The sequence below is a fragment of the Silurus meridionalis genome, chromosome 25 (assembly GCF_014805685.1).
Source record: "Silurus meridionalis isolate SWU-2019-XX chromosome 25, ASM1480568v1, whole genome shotgun sequence".
In the NCBI taxonomy this organism is placed as follows: Eukaryota; Metazoa; Chordata; class Actinopteri; order Siluriformes; family Siluridae; genus Silurus; species Silurus meridionalis.
Window position 1 is genome coordinate 15,194,284 of NC_060908.1, and position 26,911 is coordinate 15,221,194.

Genomic DNA, 26,911 nt, shown 5'->3' on the forward strand with positions numbered 1-26,911 from the left:
AATAAACATCTGGAACATTATTTTTTACTTTCACACTAATCCACTCATCTTATCTGGTCTATGATCCCCAATCGGCAACTGTAAAAACTTAATACATCAAAACCTGGAATAATACTGACAGTCTAATCTAAAGAAATTGCCGTACATGACCACCAATTGCTGAAACTCGTTCGACGTTTAAAGACACAGAGTAGATTTCACACAACAATTCCCACATTTCCATCATGAGGTGAACATGTTGGATATAATAGTTTGCACAGGAACTAAAATCTTCAGTTAAAAATTAAGAATATTATTAATGACATACTTTTACTCTTTACTCTGGTGTCTGAAGTGTATGTGACCTATTACTCAGTTTCTGTAAGATAAACAGAAAACATTAAGACTGCATCTATGAATGTGATCCTACTGTAAAAGTTTAGAAAAACTAGAAAAAGATTATGCACTGTAGAAGGATAAACACAAGAGGCAATGGTTTCAGAATGGACAATTTTCTCAGTTGCAGTAATGAATCTAAAAGTAGTTTTTAACCTGTGTGTATATATAAATATCAAACAGTTTTGATCTTGGGGAACATGTGGGTGGTCCCAGTAAAGTCCTCTTTTCTATTAACATGTAATAAAGATGATAAGACTGTAACCAAGTCCTTGTCCTACAATTGATGTATGTATTCATTTCCCATATCACTATTGCCTATGAAACGTTATACACAGGTATATGGGTGTATATGGGTGTAGGTTGCTGGCTGTTGCACATACATTGAATGTTATAATGAAAATGAACCAAGTCAGATTTCCGAGTATCCTGCATATTTAGCAAATAATGAGAACATTCATGATATTACTTGAAAATATCTTAATTTAATAGAAGTTGATAGCTTTAAATGGTACAAGATTTTTAAAATGTGGTATATTTTAATAGTGTAACAATTTTGTAAGATTTTTTGCTAACACACAAATCTATATTGTGTAAACAAAAAATTTATTTACAATAAATGTTAAGGCACTCTGAATTTTGTGGTTTGGTGTGTGATGTCCAGATCTAAGAACATTCAAATGGGATCCCAAATACAAGCGTCTTAAAAATACATTTGTCACTGTTGTATACTTAACATGCTGGTTATTTAACAAACTCTCAACCTCGTGATTTAAAAAAAAAAATAAACAGAAAAAAAGCAATCCGGCAATCTGTGATTGTAAAAACACGTTTTATACGTAGGGCTCCATCCTCCTCCAAATGCTTAGTGTAAATAAAATATTCTATTCTTTATATATATCTCATTGCATTCAGCTCATGTGACTGGGATCACTGAAGAAACACAGTTCGGCCTGATCCTCTTGCTCCACCTCTACCTCTACCTCTAGCTCTTCCTCCTCCTCCTCCTCCTCCTCCTCTAATCATAGCCGGTCCTTCTTTAATCACACCTCTTGCTCCACCTCTTCCTCCACTAATCTCTCCTCTTCCTCGAGAAAGTCCTCGTCCTCGAGCCTGTCCTCGTCCTCGAATCTGTCCTCGTCCCCGAGCCTGTCCCCGCCCCCTCCCACTTTCTCTGGTAATTCTCGAGCCTTGGCCTCTCAGCCTCAAAGTAGTGAAGCGCTCGTTCAGGTACAGCTGAGTCTGCAAAAAATAAAATGTAAAGTGAATACCAGGTTTGCTCAGAATGCAACATGTGAAGAGGTTTTTCTAAAATGCACATGGGCACAATAGAGGAAGTAAAAAGCAAAACTGGGTACTGCAACTGCCTAGACTAGGTTTATGATGTTTAACTGGTATGAGTTAAAGGAGTTGACTCCCCGGTTTGCTTAGATATACGAGTTGGTATGAAAAGGTTTCGGGAATCTTCAGGAAGAAGGCACAGAGTCAGCATGAGCCATTGTGCAGGTAGATTTTGGAGGTATTGTGTGTGTGTGTGTGTGTGTGTGTGTGTCTTTTTTATAAATACCTGGTTTGTGGTTGCTTTATAATTAAAGTGCAGATTGATGCCCTTTGGTGTTGGCCTGTTCAGTGCCTCAGATGACCTGCCCCTCAACAGTGTACCACCAGGTTGAGGCCTCACCCTTAGAAGGAACATGAAATTGAATAATCTTAGTTATAAACCTCAAATTTTGCTGGGCAAATACACAAGTAATAATTCAGAATGCCAGGCTCTACAGGGCATCCCAACATGGTCGAGGTGACCAAGAGTGAGAAAGCTGGGTTTGGCAGAAGAACCCCGGTGAAAAAAAGCTGATGGAATGGGACTTGACAACACCAGGAGGTTATCTAGGTTAACCAGTATTTGTCATTTCCTTCACATGTCCTAACTTTCCACAGCGGTTCCTCTTTTATCCTGTAGTATACATGTACATTTGTGTGCATTTAAATACCCATGTGTATCCACTGTCTAGCCGCAAAGTAAATTAAACACAACCTGAATACCAGCATCAAAAGCAGGAAAACAATAATATTGAAGCAGTAGATGATGCAGGATGAGTGTTTGCCATTGTGATGGCTTTTCTAATCCGAGGTTTTCTTTGCATATTTTTAAACAGAGCATGGTGACGAGTAGCTCAAGTTTTACTGGAAGCAAAACTACAAATGCCATCACTCCACATTAAGTTGTTTTATTTATTACAGTGTTATGACGCACGTACTCTCTAAATCGCTTTACAACCGAGATGTAAAATAGTAAATGATATAGAAACTCACTGAGTCACAGGTGGAGGTTTTGCATTGGGCAGTGACACGGTTAATGTTGTCCCGGGAGAAGATGCAGTACTCTGACTTTACCAAGAGAGAAATAAGAAATTAAAGACTTATAAATTAGTATATAATACGACCTTCCATATCATTTACTTTTAACTAAATATACATACCTTCTTATTTTCTGATATCTTTCCAATTTGCCAGTGCCTCTCATAGCCGAAAACTACAAACAAATATATATACAATTATTAGGATCTACAATAATCCATCAAATGTAATTGTACGATCAGCATGTACCAACTTACTCCTCTGTCCAATACAAATGGTCTTCCACCTCTCTGGGGAACTCGCTGACCTCGTGCTGATAAAGCTCCCCTACAACATTAGAAACAAATCAATATTTGGTTGGATGTAATATATGTACAAATGATTTCAAATGATTTTTTATACCTGCTAAATCCTCCTCGTCCTCTCCCTCTCCCTCGTCCTCTCCCTCGTCCACGAAACGAGCCTCTAAAAGACGCTGTGCTCTGAACCTCCTCATCTCCATTCTGAAAAATAATTTTAAAAAACTTCTCCGTTTAGACTCACTCCTTCCCGCAGTTTCATGAGCGTCGCGTCCTCATCAAGTCTGAATTTTTTTCAGTCCATGATCTGATGCATTCTTCGAGACTAACCTCAGCTCTGTCAAGAGGACTCACGCCGCTCAGTCTCCCCAAACCTCTTCTGCTGTTCAGCCCACGTGACCTGGCTGGCCCTGAAATAACCCAAATAACGTGCTCTTAGCCCCTCGTTTCTGTCCAGTTCCTCGCTTTAGATTTGAAAGAACCGGAAATTCATTAAGGTCAAAACCTTCATTTGTTAAATATCTAAGCGTGCACAGACAGAATGATAGATGCACAGACAGACAGTCACATCAGTACCCTGATACTGCAGCGAACCGCGTCTGATGCCTCTACGTGCCTGTGGTGTCTGGTTCAGCTTCTTCAGTACATTATTCCTGTTTAAAACCCGCCTGTTTCTTGCTCTGTTCGCAGCTCTGTTTGCTTTCTCCTCTTTTTTATTCAACTTGATGATATCATCTGGAATGGAAAAAGGAAAAACGGTTAGCCTCAGTTCACAGGAAACTCCATAATACAGCCTGAGGGTAAATATGGTGCGAAATATCTGCTCAACAAAGATTTGCACCCTAAATGTGAAGAAAATCTAAAATCAGGACATGGTATGACCTTCGTTTCCTCATAGAGATGTTTTTCAAGTTTTTGTGAGGGCAAACCTTCCACACTGGCACATAAAGTTTTAAACATAAAGTTTTAAAGAATTTTATTTGTAATATATTTTGTGTTTACATGTGGTGGAGATCGATCCATGTTCTCCATGATCAAGAGGAGTAAAAAATGAATGAAACTCAGAGGATCTGTTCATAAACTTCTAGAAACTAATTGATGAATTGAAAATATATATTTATAATCTAGTTATTACTGTAAAACTACACTGGGACAGTGTGCATTGTTAAAAGCACTATTCAAACTACTAAATAGTAGTTTATCTATCAAAATGTGAAATATCCTGTCTTCTATATACATGATGAATTTTTAACTTGTTCTGAGGAGAAGCTGGCCTGAGGAGAAGTTTTTACTTTTTTTACCTGTAGGTCATGTTACAAATCCTCAGCAAAAGTGTTTGAATATATTTTCTTTATACTTTCAAAGTCTGTAGACATTTCAAAATGAAAAACTTCTCTCAATTTTACTCTTTAACCTTCATTGTAATGTTTAATCACCATGTCATCATGTGTAAAATCCTGCTGAACTTCAGACAAGTTTTGGCATCTGTAGAAATCCTGAATGTTGTTTCAGGGGTTGGAACCTACGAACAGCTGAGTCACCACCAGTTGTTGACTGTGACAGGTGTTGGTCATGTTGCAGCCATTACAACCTGTTTTGAAACAAAACCCCTGAGGCGGAGTGAATGAGGTGTGGATATACGGCGTGACTCTACACAGAAGTGTGGAAAAATATACCTGGGTGAAAACATTCAGAACTGTCAGAACAAAAAGTCCTGATTAGTCTGATGAGCTCTGAAAGACCAGTTCGGTCTGATGAACTACCAGATGAGTCTGATGAACTACCAGATTAGTCTGATGAACTATCGTGAGTCTGATGAACTACCAGATGAGTCTGATGAACTACCATGAGACTGATGAACTACCAGCTTAGTCTGATGAACTATCATGAGTCGGATGAACTAGCAGATGAGTCAGATGAACTACCAGATGACTCTGATGAACTAGCAGATTAGTCTGATGAACTACCAGATGACTCTGATGAACTAGCAGATTAGTCTGATGAACTACCAGATGAGTTTGATGAACTATATGAACTATCATGAGTCGGATGAACTACCAGATGAGTCTGATGAACTATCATGAGTCTGATGAACTACCAGATTAGTCTGATGAACTATCGTGAGTCTGATGAACTACCATGAGACTGATGAACTACCAGATTAGTCTGATGAACTATCATGAGTCGGATGAACTAGCAGATGAGTCAGATGAACTACCAGATAAGTCTGATGAACTACCAGATGACTCTGATGAACTAGCAGATTAGTCTGATGAACTACCAGATGAGTTTGATGAACTATCATGAGTCGGATGAACTACCAGATGAGTCTGATGAACTATCATGAGTCTGATGAACTACCAGATGAGTCTGATGAACTATCATGAGTCTGATGAACTACCAGATGAGTCTGATGAACTATCATGAGTCTGATGAACTACCAGATGAGTCTGATGAACTATCATGAGTCGGATGAACTACCAGATGAGTCTGATGAACTATCATGAGTCTGATGAACTACCAGATGAGTCTGATGAATGACCAGATTAAAAATTTGTAGTTTGGAGAGAAAACAAATGGCTGAAAGCCTTGAAACAGATGAAGCCATCAGTTGTTGACTCAGTGACTGGGACAGGTGTTGGCTGTGGTATGCGGAAAACAGACCGGAAATACGTAACAGGGTGTTCAGGATTTTTTTTTTTTTTTTCCAAGTGTAAAGTTTAAAGTTGCAGAAAGCAACTTATGCGATTTCCATACTGCTCTCGAGCTACAGGGTCGTAAACTGTACAACCAGAACATTTTTAGACTTTGTGGTTTTTCGACTCCTTTCCTTAGAAACCCCGGGGATCTCTCTCTCTCTCTCTCTCTCTCTCTCTCTCTCTCTCGCTTTGAGTCACACTAGTTTCATTCCTCCGCTCGCACTAATGAAAACCGATGGAAAAACGTGCTCGAGTTAGAAATAAAACGTAGCGCGTGCATCACGGAGCGACAACCCGACTAACGACGCGCGCAACGCGGAAGCGACAAATAACACGGTTACGGAAAGGAGAGCACGTGACCAATTATCAGAGGAGGGGAAAAAAGTAAGGAAAAGGGATAAAGAAAACAAAACAAACAATCTCAGATCACACTGACCGAGTGACATGTCGATTTTGTCCGCGCCGCTGTCGTCTCGAGGCGTCTCGTCCATCGGCTCGGTGTAATCGTTGTCTCCCATTCGAGCGTCCGGTTTCAGCAGGCGCGCGCGCGATGCAGCTCAAATGTGCAACTCAAACGTGCAACTTCAAAAGCGACAGAAATCTAGATACATAAATATATATATATATATATATATATATTCACGTATATAGATCTCGTTTTGTTTTTCGCAGACGAGTCAGAAGGAGTGGTGAAGCTCGGATCTTCTCGAGTCACGTCGCTGTGGAAGCGCTTCGCCCTCGTGTGGAGTTACGGAGCCACAGCCAAGAGCGCTCGAGCTCAAAATAGCACATGCTCTAACAGCTGAAGTGTCCAAACCCAAGGAAGTGAGATCAACCAGAACATTAAACAGCCTATATATAACATTGCATAGGTGTTATATGTGCAAGACCTCTGAAGGCTTCATGTTGTATCTAACAAACAAAAAAGTCATCTGCAGATCTGTAGTACTTTAAGTTGCAATTTATGGCCTCCATGGATCAGATTTGTTCATCCGGCAAATTCTGGAGATGCTTGATCGGATTGAGATCTGGAAATTCTAAATGAAAGCAGACTCAGATCCTTGTTGATTTAATGTTTTAATGTGGTGTCTTTTTGAGTAACTGTTGCGTCTCCACCACACCAAAAATACCCTTTCAAATGATCTTCAGACATGAAGGAAGCTACTAATTAAAACAAATTCCAAAATCCTACAATCTGATTTCTATACAAATTGCATAGAAACCTTATAAACAGTTTATAACTTGAAATATTGTATTGAATATGTAATATATACTGGACAGATGCACTGATGGCAAAACAAAAGCATTGAGACGCTGGATATTAGGTAACATCTATGTATGTAAATAGGAAAGTTTTGACCAATATACACCTTCTACGGCCCTCTGGGTCACGAGGCATCAAACTTATCAGCAAAAGGCCAGTTAGGATGCTGGCGTACACTTCAAATAATGTTGCATTACTATAATTACTACAACTAGTCTTGCTTGGTTGGAATGAAACGTTGCAGCCACATCGAGTTCTTCAATGAAGGCCCCTGTTTTAGGTGTCTGTCTCTGGGCCCCACTTTAAGAATTCGTTCTGCGCTAGAGCGCCTCTAGTGGTTACAAAATGTTATTGGCACCTGAAATGCTATATAATGTATAGCCAGTAGATGTCGCCATTGAATCAATGCGGGTTTTTTTTTTTCACCGCGAACCACATAAAAAGATAGAGAGAAAGAGAGAGAGAGAAAGACGCATTTGCAATGCAATAGCAATGATGAAAATAGCAGGGCTAAACTGTAAAAACCACAACTGCATTCAACTTGTGATGGGAACCAAATGCACTGTTACACTATCAAATAAACATACAATTTAATCAGGTTTTTGATCATGGAATGATAAAAAAAAGTCATGCACAGGAAACACGAGCCTGTATTGAGGATGCATGGCAAAAAAAATCCTGCTTTCATCCACAGCACCTGTCCTCCTTCCCCTTTCCCCATCCCTCCGCCCCCATCATCCACCAGCCCCCTCCCTGTCCTCTGCGCGCGCGGGGCGGAGCGGCTAAAACCTCCTCTCGTTATTATCTTCAGCATATATATTTCCTTTAAGAAGATGGCGGCGAGTCAGGGAGGATCGACAATTGCGGCGGTGCTGCAGGACCACCATCACTATCCGGCCGGACCGCACTGGAGCGCGAGCGGCGCTCCGCCTCAACCGCAGCCGCCGCACACCGCGCGCAGCCTGGACCGCGCGCTCGAGGACGCCGCATGCTCCGGGGTACTGAACATCAGCGGGAGGAAACTGCGCGACTACCCGGGAATGAGCTACGATCTCACGGACACCACGCACGCAGGTGGGTCCCGGGTCGCCCCTCCTGCACGGTCAGCACCGATCATAGCGTGCGGGGGATTTTTTTTTATTTTTCCGGGTTCTACTTGTTAAAGCGTTGATAATCCGGGTCTTACAGTCTTCAACATGCCTTTGATGATTGTTGCACTCAGATCTATTAAATACATTGTGATGGTTAAATAGTATCTCAGATATGAGATTTAACGGGGCTGGAATGTGAGTGTTAGAGCGCCGCGTGCTTCCTCGCGCAAGACAAAAGATGCTCCTGCCTCCATAACGGCATCCAGAGGGCCATCAGCGCCTCCTCCACCACCACCACCTCCACCACCAGTACCACCACCACCATCTTTAAGCAGTGCACGGATACATGCACCACACCAAACACAAACCTGCATTAAATGTGCAACCTGCTACAATTGTTATTATCATTATAATTGTTATTATTATTGCTATATTGTATGGCTATATTTAGTGTCACGTGGGCGAGGTGGCGGAATTGTTATCAGACGTTCTCACGATGTGCATCACGATATTTATAGCGTTGCTCACCACAAGCCATGAAACCCCCACAAAGCATTCACACATCTGCCCAATTAGCAAAGGATCTATAACTGCAATAATAGTGATGAAGACGATCCGAATGTTGTGACGTCATAAATCGTGATGCAATTTGTAGCGTTAAAGTAAGGTGGTGTGTTATGTTGTGTGTTATGTGATTTAACAGGTATAGTTTATACTGATTGTTTCATTTTTTAATCCATTTTGATTATTTTTTTTCTAACATCATTCACTTTGTCACTACTTTGATACTTAGCAAGTAAGTTACAGCATGTTCTATTTTTCCTCCTCGCACGCATGTTTTTCGGTTTCCCCTCCTTACATCATATCACTGTTCCATTTTTCACTGTCGTTTATTACTTTTCTCGAAGTCGTGCACAACACAGAATTGTATCTACTGTAGATTTCTCTATTCATTCTAATAGAAAAGTGTAGAATTAATGGTGTGCTGAAGTAGAGAGATTTCTTTTTGGAAGGAGTCTCCAGTTTTTTATTCAGTTTTGCAAGAAAATCTTCAGGACAGTGATTTATGTTATGGATGACTAACTGTTGTTGGAGAACAGGAATTAAACACTTTAGGATGCACTGGTGAAGTAAAGGATCACCTTAAGGGTTATAACAGTTGCTCTGCCTCATATCAGGCTCCATTTTATCACCCAGTTGTTGATTACTGTGTTATTTCAGCATGTGCCCAAGAGTTTTACTCCCTATACAGTATATATATATATATAAAATGGTCTTGACCGGCTGTTCAGGGTTAGGCCTCGGCTGTTCAGGGTTAGGCCTCAGTTCAAGTCTTGGATGCAATGATGGACTGGCAAAGATCTAGCAAAGCAAAATAATGATGTCCGGCAGCTGTGTTTTTAGTGAAAATGGTAAATGTCTCTGTAGACCAGACTGGAAGAGGAAGTGATTTCATGACAGAGAAGCAGACTGATGCTGACTCAACAACAGAGTTTTGTGTGTACACACACAAAGCAAAGCATGTGCTACACACACACACACACACACACACACACACACACACACACACACACACAACACAAAGGCATTGGTTTAGGTTAAAACCATGTGAAGTGAACTTTCCCATTGTGAGTTCTTTCGTGTACCTGTTACTGAAAGTGTTTGTGTACCAGATCATTTCAGACTCTGTGTAGTTAGACTGTGTGTGTGTGTGTGTGTGTGTGTGTGTGTGTGTGTGTGTTTTGGTGTATGTATGTCCCAGTGACCTACTTAGTACTCCAGGCTGGTGGGAGACTGTTTGGCCAGCAGTTAACACTGATTAGTAAGTAAACGCTCATAGATGTGACCTCAGTGTGCCACTAAACAGCCGCTCACCACCTCGAGGTTATTAATGAAACTTTTGGAGTGACTCAAAAGACTTGAATGAAGTGACACATCACTTTAAATATCACTTTCTCTATTTATTACAGCTGAAATGCATTGCTTTGTAAGTTAGGCAATTGTTGTATAGATGCATTTGGCCAAAATACTTTACCCAACACTTTGCCTTGCCATGGTTTTAAACAGAAACCCATATGTAATGTTATTTATTACATAACAGTGATGGATTATACAGTTACAATACGATTATAGCAGGGAATTCTATATTATGTCAAAAAGGCAGTCAAAAGTTTTGATTTTTAGCGTGTGGTAAACCTGCACATAAACGGGTTTAAGCACATGTAAAAGGATTGAAATGGTAAGAAGGTGTTAAAGTTTCTAACGTACCTAAAAGTTGTTCTTGTTGTAATTGCATTAGGGAAAAAAATGAACCCACAACCACTTTCTAACACTTTTAATTTCTCATCAATGATCGAAGGATAAAAATCGAATTACAACTCAGAAATTTGTGTGTGAAGTCTGTTGATGCTTAATATTGTCACAAAGGAACACTACAGCTATCAAGAGCTACAGGTGAAACTATCTTTTTTAAGACATTTCAACAGAACCTGTTGATTCATGACTAGCTGTTTTGGCTTCTTAGGAAAGTTCTCACAGCTCAGTGGTTTAGGAACTGGTTTGCTGTTAGGTAGTTTGGGAGTTCTGCATCTATGATAGATGCCCCATTTTGCAAATCTGACTTGGCTTGTTACTTATCATCCAGATATAAAATACAGCAAAACATTTCAAACTCACTGTCCATGCCATTGCCCAGGAGAGTATGTATTTAGAATAGTCGCATGTCAGCTATGTTTAGGAGACGTCCATTCAGTGATTCACTGCTAGCAAAGAAGCCAAAAGACATTTTGAGGAAGTGGTTATGGCCTTGACAGGAACTGTCCATGTCTATTTATTCTGAGGGGGATGCTTCTAAGTATTGTTTCTCTGACTGCATGCATGCTAAATTGCAAGATCTTTTTTAGGCACACGTTTATCACAGAATAAACAAGATTACATATATACTAATAACCTATATATATATATATATATATGTTATTAGTATATATGTAATCTTGTTTATTCTGTTGTAATCACATAAAAACTAGATACATGTGCCTGTATTCCAGACATGTTTACTTGGTAAAAGTCTTTTTTGCATTGTACTCTTATACACTGCATACATTTTGCTCTGTAAATTGGGATTTATTGACTTGTCTCCATTAGCGTAAATCCCACAGCTGTAGCAGGATTAACACAATGTCCTTAAGGTTTTAAGACATTATTGAACAATATTTGTTTGACCCCATGAAATGTTTTGTTAGTTAATTCAGGTTGAACAACAGAACGTTTAGTATATATTTGTATATTTTTCTTTTAAATATGTTTGGATGGGTCATAAATGATTCATACTGTAAAATCAATGAGTATGTCTGGGAAGGCAGCAGTTTTAAGGCAGTATTTACATTTCTGAGATAATAGTCAAAGCAGCTTAGTCTATCGTTCTTAGCTTCGTTCACACTGAGAATTTCGATGTAAAAAAGATGATCAGTGGAACGCAAGAATACGTGAAAATGCAAACTGACTGAGTGAACATGTGTGAATTAATATTTCTAGAGTTGGTGTAAATGACGAAACATTGTAATCTGAGCTAAACAGAAGCTTAACTGTATTGTAATTGTAGTTCCTGTTGTCCATAAAATGTCTGTCTGTAGTGTTTGGATGTTATTATCTTCAATGTCTTGTGGACCTAGAAGACAATTTCATGGCAGACTTGCCTCAGCTGTGGCCTGTTTGACCTTCATGGGCCAACACGCACACACACACACACATGCTCAGACACACACTGCTTGGATGTCTCTAGGGACTGAGGTAATTACACTCAATAGGATATGCTTATCCAATCCGTTCCATTTCACCTATGAACCCGACCCTGCGAGTTATGGTCCTTGCAATTGATACAGCTGATGGATTCAGAAGGCTGTGTTCTTCTAAGGTTTGCTCTCTGAGACAACATTCTTGTTATGCTATTCCCCACTTGAGCGTGCGATGAGGTGAAAAGTTGACCACTGACTATATTTAGCACAAGCCTGTCAGGCCTCGTTGGCGCAGTAGGCAGCGCGTCAGTCTCATAATCTGAAGGTCGTGAGTTCGAGCCTCACACGGGGCAGTCACTTTTACTCATGCGCTTTCTGTCACAAACACATACTCAGTGAAGACACTGTCCCACAGAGAAATTTGAAAAACAAAAAAAGACACAACCATGTGATTTTTTTCAGTTAAAATAAAGATGGCATTTTAGAAGTGTTTTGGAGTCTGCCTTTTTTCCTGTCCTCGTTCAAATTCTCCTTGTAAAAGCTAGATTTTCCCTCGTGTGTGAAGAAAAGTAATCCCTTTTATTAGATTTCATGTTGTAAAAGACAGATAAATGGCTGGAAATGAGCTGGTTTGGAGATAATGTTCGGTCTAAAGCAGCACTGCCACAGGGATTTCCTGCTGATGTCAACACAAAATGCCATAAATCAAAGAAAAATTAGAAAATGGATTCCTCCCCCCCCTCTATCCCTCCATCTATCTTTCTATCTCTTTTCCTTTTCTATTGTTTTGGGAACACAGGCTGGAAAAGACACACACCTTCCTTTGCAGGTACTTTTTTGTTCCACATGGAATTTATAAGGGCTAATTATGTCCCTGAAAATAGATGTGAAACTAAACTATTCTGTCAAAGTTCTGGAATTTCCCCAAGCGCAAGTATGTTTTATTAGTCTGCTTTATTAACATGCTGTAATTAATCACACACTTTACCTGAACTGTCTTCTTGGCGTATGGGAAAATGTTCGGCGCAGTTAAACAGGAATGCGTATTTTCTTGAATTTACTACCGAGTGTACTTTAGTACTCGCAAAATTGGAACAAATTGTGGGAATATAATAATCATAATGTAGCTAATTCAACAGAAGTTGTCAGTCAATGTCTACATGGTGTTTACAGAACATGTGCAAGTGGACTTGAGAGGGAAATAAATGTCAAATCCAGTCGAGTCTTTTAGTATAGTCTGATTCGGTTTCAGTGTAAAAAAAACTATGGAATTCTTTTTGTGGCATAACCCTGAGCTGGAATTCTGTAAAAAATTCTATTTGACACAACCAAGACTTGGAATTGGAATTACTGTATATGAAATTCCATTTTTAGGTTGTAACTTTGGAATTTTGTGATAGTTGTTTTGTGACCGAAAATTGGAATTCGGTGATGGAATTCTCTGGAATGCCGTAACATTTTGTGGCATAACATAAGGTTTTTGCAAAATGAATGTAAGAACTCTGTATAATCAGCCTTGACATAATAACATAAAGCGTTTTTTTTCCTCAGAATCCCATAAAATCCCATGACATACTAGCAGTGTAATTTTTAAATTCTGTGGCATTTGTTTTGTGACAGAACACTGGAATGCTGTGAGAGTCTTCATGAAATTCTTATGACCACATTGGAATTCTGTGGTAATTTTCCTTACACAGTGAAATGTCTCCTGAGGACATTTGTTAGAAAATGTATGGTATATTGCTTTGTAAAACTCGATTTATGTCATAATGTAGGAATTCTGTGTAATCCTCTTCGACAGTATGGCATTTGGAGGAGATCTGTTTGGGACATACGTTCAGCAGAATTGTTTTTAAATTAGAAAAACGTCTCCTGGATGTTCTTTTATGACGTACCAGTGGAACTAGGTGTAAATGGTGTATACACTAGACTGGTGAATGAAATGTACAAATTTATAGTAGATCCCAGTGAACAGGTCTAAAGTCATACATTATGCATTTGGCTTAAGGAAAAATAATGATTTTAAACAGAGATTTGTTTAAAGGCTTTTGCTTAAGGAAACTCATTTAGTGGGATTCCTGGCAAAAAACACAGAATTTAAAAAATATTGTCTAGCAGTTTTCCTTCAGGCATGAGAGGAGCTGCCATTTGGACGTAGGATCATTTAAGCTTAGTTGAGATTGTTCTAGCAGTGTGTGTGTGTGTGTGTGTGTGTGTGTGTGTGTGTGTGTGTGTGTGTGTGTGTAACAGAGGAAGTGACTGTGTTAATTTGAGAATAAGTGCTTTGATGTGGCCTGTTGGAGTATGCCATCTAAGAAGAATATTCACACACACACACACACACACACACACACACACACACACACACACACACACACACAAAGAGTACAGTGAATTTATTCAGAGAGACTGAACTGGTGTAAAGCATCTAATTCCAAAGGAGTTTTGATGCTGATTTCTCAGTGAATTGTTGAGTTGTAGAGACTTCTAGAATAAATGTAGAATGACTTGTAGTAAATGTAGGAATACAAATAAAAGCTTTATAATCCCTAAACGAGCAAAAGATTCTGAAAGTTGGACGTGTTTAATGCCGACAGCTGGTTGCTTAGTGTCTCCAATAGAGCATAAAATTCATCCACCAGTCCACCATTTAGTGAGCATGATGTTTGCTGGCCAGTTTATTATGGAAGAATCATCCGTGTTCAATTTAGTATAAAGATACGAAAACATGCATTCATACATTACAATAGGTTTATGTACACATTGAGGTATTGTACACACATTAAATGTGACCCGATACCGAACCAACATTCAGAAGACAGTTTCTGGTTAGCACTTTAAATTACAAATTTGTGAATCCAGAGATGATGATGATGAAGATGATGGTGATGATGATGATAATGACATTTAAGTATTGGGTGAAAACTCTTTATGACTTTATAATAATTATGTGAAATTGTAATTATGCAGATTTCTATTAGGAATTCAGGACAGTAGTTATTACAGTAATAGCATTCAGTGCACTGGCGCAATGGTAGAATAAAGTAATAATAATAATAATAATAATAATAATAATAATATATTTGACATAATTGAAAACATGAAATGATATAGTTCAATCAGGAATGGTGCATAGAGACGAATGCAAATGCAGTTCAAGCACTTTAAGGAATGATGCAGACGCAAGTCAAAGTCAAAACACGGGCGTGGGTCAGGCGATGAGCGAACAGGATTTTCCAGGCAAAACAAAAACGTGTGGATCGAGGGACAGGCAAATATCCAGGCAAAAAAGGCTCGCTAAAGTCAGGGCTGAGACACAGAATGAAAGTTGAAAAGAGCGAATAAGAATGAGTCTCTTGTGTTGCCTATGATTGAGAGCAGGGGTCTGTGATTGGGTAATGTGTCAATAGGCTGTGATATTCTTGTTAATCTTGTCCTGCTGTTTATATCAGTTTCATTCAATAAAAATCTCTTTATATCCCATAATTCAGTCAAATTAAATGTATTCTAACAGTGAAATTTAGTGAAACCATCAACAGGAATCAGCTGCTAGATTTTAAACAAGAACGCTTTGTCCTCTCACAAACAATACAAGGGAAAGCTTCACAGATCCTTCACCTTGGAAAAGCTGCTTGTCCAGAGACTATTATTAGAAGGTTTAACAGGGTGTAACTTTGGTTGTTGCTTTTGGCTTATTTGGAAATCATATATTTTAATTATTAGGCAAAACAAGTCCTAAGGACAGTATCTGTTGGCTGGGTTTGCTAGATTGTGTGTATGTGTGTGTGTGTGTGTGTGTGTGTGTGTGTGTGTGTGTGTTCGTGCCAGTGTGTGTGGGTGGAATCATGTGTGAGCTGATTTGGGGTGCGATAAGTAACGTCTTCATGTAATCTTCAGCAATAGGAGTGTGGAGAGTGAAGGAGCTGGCAACAGTGCAGACAATGTGTTCAGTTTTAGAGTGCTCCCACACACACACACACACACACACACACACACACACACACACACACACACACACACACACACACACACTGTCACCAACAGAAGAAATGAACACAAGAATAAAAGCAGAAAAAATTGACACAGTCCTAAATTCAAATTGACACTCAAATATTGTGCATGTGTGTGTGTGTGGAATCAGCAGGTATCTGAATTGGTACTGACTTGTACATGCCAGGAGTCCCCTAACAACCCAAAACATCCCCCGTGAACACTCAGGCATGCACTAACCCACCCACACACCCCTCCTCTCAAGCGTCTGCTCCATCAACCCCCATTGATATCACTCTGTCTTCGTCTAAGCGTGGAACAAAATCTGATTTACAAATGAAAAACCGAAACCCAGTGGGCCCGTCTTGTTCAGAGTGTTATTTTTCTTATTATAATCGTTAAGCCTATTTGCACAGCACATAGTTTACACGAGAGCTCGGCTGAATCCCAGGGTTTTTGGTTACAGGCACTTGCTTGTGATTTTATTTTACGTTTTGTACGTTTTGGATGTATTATTAAAACAGTCCCTTCGGTGTTTTTTGGCCAAATGGCTTTACATTGCTGCTTGAGACTGGAAAATTGGTTTAAAGAAACCTTATTTATGGCATACTTTGTTTATTGTAGATATTTTACAAATCCGGTATCAAACTTCTAATTTAAATATTAAAACAAAGTAAAAAAAAACCTTCTATAAGTATGTTGTAGTGTTATTTGATTGATGTTTTTCAGCGCTTGTGTTAAACACTATGCATTACCCCCTGCAGTGAGCACATGTAGTGAATACAAGCCATTTGGGATTTGGCCTCATATATTCTTAAGACATTGAAATGAAGTTGTTCCCTTCTGGGCTTTATAGGGATACAATATCGTAGGCTTATTAATTAAATGAAAACTTAAAAGTACAGTTTTTCATTCGTTTTAATTAGTTTTGACAGCTGTAATTAAATTTCTCTGCGATTCGGTTAAAAGTTTGGCTCTTAATTCAGACATTTCTGACACAGTTTAGCTTTGTGCATGCTGTTATAAAGTAATATTTCATTTGTATATTTATCAATTTTATCTATTCAGCCACAAGTCTGACAGTTTTTTATGCTAGTTTTTTTTCTCTACTCTATTATTTTATACTGAATGAATTGTATCCTAATTTAGATTTACATGTGTTTTTGTTTATTAGCTTTCCACGTGTATGGATTGTTCATGCTAGTTGCCTGTGTCTCAATATGCTAGCTTGCATTCTAGTTTAAAAGCATGAACTCTGTGGTAGTCTGAGTAAAATTATCCTTGGGGAACTTTCTAGAATGTCTTACACTGTCTGTAAAACACTTCCCAAAGCTGAGTAATCCATGATTCAGTAGATTTCATTAGCCTCGATGTCAGGCAGTATATCCACAAGCTTAACACACAACCAGACTTACGATAGATAGATAGATAGATAGATAGATAGATAGATAGATAGATAGATAGATAGATAGATAGATAGATAGATAGATAGATAGATAGATAGACAGATAGAACTGAGCAAAAATGTAAAAGTCGATTGGCAGCTTAGAATAAACAGAATTAAAGTCTGTTATGGTGAAATAAAAACAAAAGAAAATCATAGCCATGTTTCCTGCACGTGTTTTATTTTGTCTGCTAGTCTGTATCGATTTTCAGAAGCTTTTAGCCTGAAATGTTTAGTGAGTAGGTGAGGAACTTGACGTCATTGTGTTACGGGAAACAGAACCCATTTAAACATATTAATAACCTTAATAAAGCTCTCCTTATCAAACTCCCAGCTTCCTCATGTCTCTTTTCCTGTCAGGCTGTTTCTGTTACACTCATGGTTTTGGCCCCAGATGGTATTGGATAGACGGATAAGCAGGCCTGTCCAGAATAAACACATCTGTCAGTAGTTTTATTATAGCCAGGACTGATTCATCCCCACTGAGAGGAGGAAAGGATAGACATAAAGACAGAAATTAATGTTATGACCAGACCTCATCTGGATGCAATTTATGAATATGCTGACATTCAACATGATGTTATTAGAGGACTGCTGTGTTGACAGATATAGAATCATGTATTCACCTCAGACGATAGGCTTTACTCAACAAAATCTGGAATCCAAAACCTTTCAGACTTGCATCACTTCTTCACCACGATAAAAAAAAAACGAATTGTTAAAGCAAAATGAATACACTGAATAGAAAAGCATTTGTCCAGTTGATGAGAGTCTCAGGCTCAAGATGCCAAAACTAGCTCTGGTCTGTAAGTTAGTGGGATGGTGTTGGAAAATAGGCTTGATCCAGCTTTAAGTATTTAAGGATGAAAATAGCCTTCACCCTTCCTAGTTGATAGCAGTTGTGTGATAAGGGAGTTGGCAAATGACCAAACTGAGAGAACATGAAGAAAAAGAAAGAAAATACATCAAGAAATGAGAAGGAATTCGTATTTTTTTAAAAAATTTTACTGTTGAATTCAACTGAATGCAAGATACTGTACATTGCTAACGCTAACAAAAATGTTTCTTTCTTTATTTTGTTATGGGACTATACAATAAAATATAAATCCAACTCTGATAACTATTACCTCTGCCACAGTATCTTTATGTAGTAGAAATACAAGTTATAAAGTCCTGCATAGATGTTATATTAAAAATTTGCATTCGATTAGACTGAAATGACCCTTGTCCGATATCAGATCGCATTTCTGACTTTTTTTTATTGTACTGTCTGTAACTTTGTTGGAATGTTGCCAAACACTAACCCTAATATTAACTAACTACCCCAAATAACACTGACTGCACCCCAGGCCTCTTCACCTTGTTGTTAAATGAGAACAAATCTCCACAAGCACATGCCAAAATCTAGTGAAACATCTTACCAGAAGGGTAGAACTTATTAAAAGAGTAAATAGGGACTAAATGTGGAATAAGATGTTTAAAAAGTGCATACTAATCTAATGTTCAGGTGTCCACAAACGTTCATATAGTGTACCATTAAAACGTTTTCTGAACCAGCACAGACACTGATGTTGTGAAACAGTCTGAGCTAAAGTTCAAGAAGCTTTCTAATTATGGATTTCAGAGTAAATGTGAAAATAGTTAAAATGCTATTTGTTGGGAATGAAGTCATTCCTCGAATTATCCTCCTCTCGCACTTTCATTACCGACTTCATTAACCGTGTTTACTATCGTCATTTCTCCACCAGGCTCAGACAATGCAGAAGAGTGATTCATGGTGAGGAACTGAGTAATTGGTAGGCTTTTATTCTACAGTATCAGGTCTTGGGTGTCTGTTCCTTACTAAAGGAAAAGATATGAGAATTAACAGTTTGTTTGTTTTTTTGCTCTCGGCGCCTCTCACTTCCCTCATGTTCTTTTTACTTCTTTGTCTTCAGAGTTTTCTGTGTGTTTTTGCTCTGACTGTTTTGTTATTAGTCAACTACTGTGTTATCAGTCAGATCAGATAAATTGGTCTGATCTGAGCATGGAAGTAAACATTGTTGTGTGCCAGCATAGAACTTGACTGCAGGAATAGCAGGTCGTATTAAAATGCTGTTTCTTAGTTTCTTTTTTTGAAGATGATATTATAGCTGTTAAATGTTATACAGTTTTCTAAAACTATTTTTTCCCATTACAAATAAACACATATATACACAATATACACAAATAAAGCTCAAAATTCATTTAATCACTGAAAAAATCTAAGAATACGCTTGAGCTAGAGAGTCTAATGCCGCTAGTAAAAAGTAATTTTTACAAAATGTACTGGACGTACGTGTGTATGTGTGTGTTATCAGGCCAGTAGCACCTTCGCTCCTCTTTTTAATTACCTTTTCACTCTCTGATGATCAATCAGCCGTAGCCATGGCAACCTGAAGACCCCCATGGGCTAATTATATTCAGGCACCATAAGGGACACTCCGCCCACCGGCTGCTCACTCTGTGTGTGTGTGTGTGTGTGTGTGTGTGTGTGTGTGTGTGTGTGTGTGTGTGTGTGTGTGTGTGTGTGTGTGAGAGAGAGATTGCACGCTCAATGCTAAAACCCACAGGTTCTCCTTGGAATCTTTTATAAACCAGAACCGTTATCTAATGTTTTCCCAAGAGGCACAAATGAAGAGGAGTGGTAGAGTGATAGATGGAGTGAAGGTGGCGATAGATTAAAAGATGATGATTAAAAGATTAGATTAAAAGATGATTTGAGTCGGTTTAGCCGCAAAGTGACGTATTTGTAGCAGGCAAGTTATAGGACATAGAACATTGTACTACATTACAAATAAAATAAAATATAACAATTCCTTTTCACTTAAATTTGTAGTTTATTTGTAATATTACAAGAGTTTTTAGAGTATTAGGTATGGGCACCACAATGGGGTGGAAAACCTTATTTGTAGCAGGTCTGGGTGATATGATAAAGAAAAAATCATATTATATTCAAAAAAGTGTGTAAGAAAGATAAGGTATAATTTATGAAAATGTATACATTTGTATACATGGTGTTAAAATTCTGAAGTTCGTACTCAGTAAAGACTGTAGAGCAAATATTACCTCGGAATATTAAAGTCTCGAATTGCGTTAATATTGGCACCCGCCCGAGTCGACTCGTTCATACTCAAGCGGGTTTGTAAAGGCTCATTTAAATAAGAATAGCAGGAGAAATACATACAGCAGGTGTGCAATATAAAGCCTACTCTGATTATTCAAAGGCCACATGTGTGACAGCATGTGTGTGTGTGTGTGTGTGTGTGTGTGTGTGTGTGTGTGTGAGCGAGATGTGAGTCATTCTTCTCTAATGAACACATTAAGGGAGTCTGCTGACATCTCTTGTACTCCTCTGTGACCTTGTGCGCACACACACACACACACACACACACACACACAGATGAGAGCATAAATGGTATGAGCAACTCTTAATGTCAGTCCATTAGACAACACAGATCTTATTTTATGATCAGTGATGGGTGTGTGGTTGCGTGTGTGTTTGTGGTATAGTTCTTGTCTTGTTACTCTCGATCTCTTAGAATGGCAGGTCAGTCCACCATGTTTCTTGTATCTTTTACACAAAAACACACCACACACAAAAAAACCTGAAAATACCTACAGAAACAGAAGTGTGTTCACAATGTGTGGGTTCTTACATTGACAGTTCCTCAACCTCAGCTGCATCACTCCACTAGAAAGTGTTTGTGCTAATTATATTTCTCTTTGTACCTGCCCATCCCCACATTTGCCTGTTTTTCTCTCATTTCAACCACCATGATCCGGCCCAGGTAGTTACTAAGGATAAAGGAATGAATGGTGGTTATACGAATATTTTCTTTTTGTCCAACAAGTTTCACATCTTCTTGCTTGTTCCCAGCTGAAAGGAGACGTTCTTTGTTACATCCCAAAGGATTCAAACCTGTTCATTCTGAAATAGAAATCATATTAGTTGCATAGTTGAGCACACAATACCAAATTACATGGTTGCTTTTCTGAGTTTTTCTTTTAAATGTACCCAAAATGAGGAAGCTTTGAGGTAGGATTCATTTCCTGAACATTTTCAATGGCTATGATTCTACAATTTAAACAATACTAGTGTTTGTTCTACGGAGATGATTACAGGATGGATTTTAGGACAGGTTTTTCTGTACGTTATTGAATGTTTTGTAGATGTGTTTTAAGATGGAGAAAAGTGTTGCGAGTCACTAATACAGACACAAACACACCAGCTGTAGACTAGAAACTTTACTGTTACTCCAAATTCTCATAACCATTTGCTTGACCACACATTTATTTGATAACATTTTCTAATGCTTTTATCTGAAATCCCCTCACTTTCTCCAAGTTAAGCACAGTGAGGCAGTCACGAGACCTTTAGTTATCAGCTTGTTTTATTGTAACTTGAGAGTAAGAATGATGATCATTTGGCTTTGAATTACTGTGAGGAAAATCCCAGGATTTTATTACTTACATCCTTTATTTCAGCACATTTGGACAAAAGGCTTTGACTTCTCAGTGACACACGTAATACAAAATTCCACAAATGATAGTCGAGATAGAAACCACTAAAAAGGGAGAAAAAAATAAGCTCAAGTGAACGCATTCTGTGCAGAGTACAGAGAAATGTGACAAAATGAAAAACGACTGCCTGTCAGTCAGAGTCAGATTCAAGGGGTTTGAAGCCTGACCCTCACCCAACAGCAAGCATACAACAAAGAAACCCTGGTGAACTGGTGAGAATGAGAGCAAAGAAGCAGCTTAAATGCAAAACCTTTGGCGCAACAGGCAGGGAGAAATCGCTTTTATTTGCTTCCTACACAGGAAACAAAAGGGCTTTTTCTCCAAGAAAAGTAACCTTGACAGGGTGGCTAGGTCAACAAGGCAAGGCCAACCTGGTGTACAGGAAAGAGCTCGAGTACAACTCTAGTTTGAAAAATACCAAAACTGACTTTGTCTCACCCACTCGTGTGTAGGAAAGACTGGAGGTTGGAGATGCCTCTGAGCAACCCTTAAATAGGTGAGTCACAGGTGGACCAGGTTGTTACTGATTGCAGAGTTTCAGCTCTTTGTCTTCCTCTGGTGGTGTTCTGGGTATATGATGACCTGCACCTAACAACACAACAAGCTGCATTTTCATTTTATTTGACTTTAAAAATAGGCTGGTGGTGTTTATATCCGCTGGGAAGTATCACGTGCCATTGTTTACAATAAGCAGTAATTATAGAAATGAATAAACTGGTAAATTCCTGTGGAATAAAAGCCTTTTTCGTTATTTGTAAAACATTTTGGCGTGGTAAAAGTATACAGTACAAAGTAACAGGCGATTAGTTTTTACTTGAAACGATAAAATTGTTCTCGTGTATTCTGAACACAGTAATCCATTGTATAAAGATGCAAGACACTTTTTTTTTTTTAAGTACCTGACAAACAATGTCTCAGATTGACCCCGAATGCAGGATGGGAATATAACCCGACTTCTTTTCTTCATAAACAACAGAATTCCAGAAGCATTCTTGAAGGCTCTATTGGCTTTGATTCAGGGTTTCACATGCCACCACACATGCCAAGCAGAAATACACAGATAGAAGCTGATCATTTTTGTCTTTTAGTCCTAGATTTTAGTTTACAGGCTGGTTTTTTGCTTATTTTTAATTTTGTAACTTTCCACTTAGACTATTGTACACACTGTACATATAATAAACTCCACATGTCTTGGGAAGACTTTCTACTTGATATCAAGGTGTGACTGAGGGGATTTGTGTTCAATCATCCACAAGATCATTAGTCAGGTTGGACCCTGATGTTGTGTGGGGAGGTCTGGGGTGCATGCGGTGTTGCTGTCGAGGACGTCAGGGCTCTGTGCAGGAAAGGCAAATTCTTCAACTCCAGCTCCAATAAAGCATATCTTCAGGATCATGCATTCCAGTGAAATTAAATTTATAATGCTACCTAAACTTTGTGCCAGATAGTTTAGGGAAGGCCCATACATAATCAGGTGTCCACATACTATGAGCATATAGGTATTTATATACAATATGATGTGTTTATCATACAACCTAATGCTGGATCTGCTTTAAAACTGTTCATTTTTTTAAATAATGCTGGGTATCCATACCTCGATCACCCAAACAAGACAAGACAAGACGACCTCTGGGGCAGAAACAGTGGCCAGGCAGCACGGCAAAACGCTGGATAATAAATTTGGGTCACGTTGTTGCTCCACACTTTATCTCTTTGACCTATTTGTGTCTCATAGTTTCATAAGCTGTTTGACCATCTTCATAATATTCACTATATTTACTCTATATTCAGTTTCAAGCTCTCAGCCTCTTCTATAAGTGCTGAAGTTCTTCACACAGCCTGATACCCTTGAGGAGATATTTGTTGGTCTTCCACAGATCAGTAGAAAATCATCTTTTGACTTATCTGCCTGTCTCATAAAAGAGAGATGCGCCTCTCACTTCATATTATCCGATGATGTCACTGCTGAAAGCCGCAGATGTGCACTTAGCGAAAATCTGCTAAGTCGCTTACTCTTCGGTGGAGCAAAATAGTCGATGGCTGCCGAGATTTTACATGTGCATTTGTAACGTGACACACAAGCACACTTTCATCACTAGTCTCGAGAGGTTTGTCCTCCCTGAGGTGAGGAAGGACGAAGAGCCACAACTAACACCGAAGTGATTGATTGGTCTGACAAAAAGATCGATCAAAAATCGGATCGATCAGAAACACATGCTAAGCTGTTGAGGGCTTCACATCGACCCTTTGGTGTGAAGTATGAGGCAATATAACTCTCTGAGGTAAAAAAAAAGGAGGTGTCAATATGTTTATAAGATGCAGCATTTTTTTTAATGGAAACACTGCTTTATATATATAGCTTTAGTCTGCTGTGTAGGTGTTCCTAAGACTTTGTTGTTTCATTGTTTTGGGTCTTTATTCCAGTACTGCTCGACAATATGAAGAAACTGTAATATATTACAATGCTTAAATATAATATACCAAATATCTAAGTTATCAGGAGACTGTACAGTATATTTTATACAGGTTTTCTAATTAAAGTATTTATATTAGCCAGCTATATTTTACATACAAGTTGTTAATATTGTTTATATTGATATACGTTTATCTTCTTTAATATTGATGGGTTTGGATCGAGTTACAGTGACTAGAAGGGTAGAATTTCTTTCTATAGTCCATTAAGTTGCGTTTTGACACATAAATGTGACTCCTTCTTTCAGCTACGACCTTTGTATTTCTTTCAGGATGTTGTTGAATTGCCACTGATTGACACCGAACTCACATGCTGTATTTTAATGTGTTTCCATTCAGATTTATCCAAGAACCGTTTTGCAGAGATTCCTCCCGAAGTGTGTATGTTTGCACCGCTGGAGTCGCTCAACCTCTACCACAACTGCATAAAGATGATTCCAGAAGCCATTGTTAACTTACAGATGCTGACATACCTCAATATCAGGTGAGACACTGAACATAATCACAGCTTAATGACTGAAGAATATTTTAGAATCGAATAAATTATTCAGGAAAAAAAAGAACGGCAGGTTTACTGTGTGTTCGATGTTGAATCTAATTATAAACTGATACAAAAAATGTTTTGCAGTCGGAATCAACTGTCCGTTTTGCCCAAGTTCCTGTTCAATCTGCCACTGCGAGTCCTGGTGGTCAGCAACAACAAACTGCTGTCCATTCCGGATGACATTGGCAAAGCCAAAGACCTCATGGAACTGGTGTGTGTGTGTTTGTGTATTTATGGTAATTTGGCACAAAGGGATGCTCTGTGTGATATAGCAGGAAATGGGATATAGTAAATACTTTGTGTGCTTTATTTGCAGAATTTTGCATGTTTCCATAGGAGATAGATGTAATTATGTGGTATGTTTATGTGTGCAGGACATAAGCTGTAATGAAATTCAGGTGCTTCCTACTCAGATGGGGAAACTCCATGCCTTACGAGAACTGAACATCAGAAGAAACTGCATACAAATCCTTCCTGATGGTACACACACACACACACACACACACACCACAGAATCCACTAGACAGTTTGGTACTTTCCATTCCTAAATGTGACCAAGATCCAACTACTGACATTTTTTGAGTGATGTCATAAAACACCAATCACAGATTTTAACTCATTGCTGAGTGTGTATCCAGAAAAGTGTACTGAACATATCAGTCTCTCTGTGTGTCCTGAGTGTACATATGAGTCTTTAAAGAGTAGCTGAATGGATGCATTGTTAGAAATGTACTGTACAGACCAGGAAGACTTTCTATTTCCAGAAAGTACTGTAATACTGGCTAGTCTAATGAAGAGAGAGAGAGAGAGAGAGAGAGAGAGAGAGAGAGAGAGAGAGAGAGAGACTGGTAATTTATACACATAATCACACATTCAGCCAAAAAACACCATTCTGTGACACTGTTTACTAAATCTTTAATGAATTATACATTATTTTTCTCACTCTGAATTTGTATTTGTTTCTGCTCTCTCTCTCTCTCTCTCTCTCTCTCTCTCTCTCTCTCTCTCTCTCTCACACACACACTTTCAGAGCTATCAGATCTGCCCTTAACCAGGTTGGATTTCTCCTGTAATAAGATCACCGAAATCCCTCCATCTTACCGTAAACTCTGCCAGATCCAACACATTGTCCTCGACAACAACCCCATGCAGTCCCCTCCTGCACAGGTATTTGTGTATGTTTGTGTGTGAGTGGGTTTAGAGACAAAAGGATGATTTTTTTTCCTGGCAGTTGTGATGAAATGCTCAGCCTGAGAGCAGGTTAGATCCCAAAACAAGTTCCTAAAAAGCAAGAGAAAGCCCCTTATCCAGCACATCAGCATAACTGATAAGTGATCTTTATCAGTGTGTGTGTGTGTGTGTGTGTGTGTGTGTGTGTGTGTGTGTGTGTGTGTGTGTGTGTGTGTGTGTGTGTGTGTTGGCGCCATCTAGTGGTGTTCCTGTTGGGCTTCACAAAGGTTTATTTAATTCAATGTTTTTTGTATAGAGTTTTTACAGTCAACACCTGATAATTCATGTTTCAAAAAATTCACGAAAAACAGCAAGATGCGAATTATCTTAAAATTTGCGGAAATCCGAAGCGGGACGGAATGTTCAGGAATATCATTTTAAACCATGTTTTCACTAACAAATTTCATACATTTTTTAAAAGACATTATTGTATTATTAATTTTAAGTGATGACTAAAGCATTTATGTCCATTACTTCACATTTTCTGCTGAGTATGCATCAAAAAGGAACCAACTGGTGTAATGTCTAGATGAATTCAATCAAGTACCATAGGGGCTGCGTCCGAAACTCGAGGATTTTCGGAACTCGAGTTCCGTGGGACCAGTGTATACACATTGTCCCAAAGCGGCTTTAGAGAAATACATGAATTACATATAGAAATTTTCCCTGATGAGTGAGCCAGAGGCGGCGGTGGTGAGGAAACACTCCCTGAAATGGTATGAGGAAGAAAACAGCCTCAAAACAAAACACATCCTCATCTAGACACTAAATGTTCATTCTTTTTTGTTCCATCGTTGCTGTTCACTGATGGACAGTTGTACAATAGACTAAAGCCATTATAGCACCGAAACATCCGCAACAGCCGTTCC

The 26,911-nt window shown here is 38.7% G+C and overlaps 2 protein-coding genes and 1 non-coding gene across 8 annotated transcripts in view; 2 read left to right on the forward strand and 1 right to left on the reverse strand.

Moving 5' to 3' along the window:
- Positions 1–840: 840 nt before the first annotated feature.
- si:dkey-17o15.2 (H/ACA ribonucleoprotein complex subunit 1) lies at positions 841–6,716 on the reverse strand. The gene is made up of 9 exons (XM_046839495.1): positions 6,168–6,716; positions 3,609–3,767; positions 3,363–3,442; positions 3,136–3,236; positions 2,991–3,060; positions 2,856–2,908; positions 2,689–2,763; positions 1,943–2,057; positions 841–1,617 (listed from the first exon to the last, which is right to left on the reverse strand). Exons 1-9 carry the CDS (start codon positions 6,247–6,249, stop codon positions 1,306–1,308), a joined length of 1,047 nt encoding a protein of 348 aa, XP_046695451.1. The 5' UTR covers positions 6,250–6,716; the 3' UTR covers positions 841–1,305.
- Positions 6,717–7,737: 1,021 nt separating this feature from the next.
- Positions 7,738–26,911, forward strand: part of lrch2 (leucine-rich repeats and calponin homology (CH) domain containing 2) — a 47,844-nt gene continuing 28,670 nt past the window's right edge. For 4 of the 6 annotated variants that reach the window (XM_046839442.1, XM_046839445.1, XM_046839446.1 and 1 more), the window contains exons 1-5: positions 7,739–8,069; positions 24,608–24,752; positions 24,897–25,023; positions 25,187–25,292; positions 25,843–25,979. In XM_046839442.1, the coding sequence (XP_046695398.1) occupies positions 7,829–8,069; positions 24,608–24,752; positions 24,897–25,023; positions 25,187–25,292; positions 25,843–25,979 (756 nt within the window). In that variant the 5' untranslated portion in view covers positions 7,739–7,828. Of the gene's footprint in view, positions 8,070–24,607; positions 24,753–24,896; positions 25,024–25,186; positions 25,293–25,842; positions 25,980–26,911 lie in introns of all 6 variants that reach the window. The other 2 variants (XM_046839441.1, XM_046839444.1) reach the window with 1 other exon arrangement.
- Positions 12,101–12,173, forward strand: trnam-cau. The gene has a single exon. It is a non-coding gene; the product is annotated as a tRNA-Met (tRNA).

Bases quoted from the DNA above. Each gene is read 5' to 3' on its own strand.
- si:dkey-17o15.2 (XM_046839495.1), bottom strand. From the start codon at position 6,249: ATGGGAGACAACGATTACACCGAGCCGATGGACGAGACGCCTCGAGAC. The intron at 2,764-2,855 runs GTATGTATATTT...CTCTTGGTAAAG, and splicing joins AGATATCAGAAAATAAGAAG to TCAGAGTACTGCATCTTCTC. The intron at 2,058-2,688 runs GTGAGTTTCTAT...GTTCCTTCTAAG, and splicing joins AAACCTCCACCTGTGACTCA to GGTGAGGCCTCAACCTGGTG.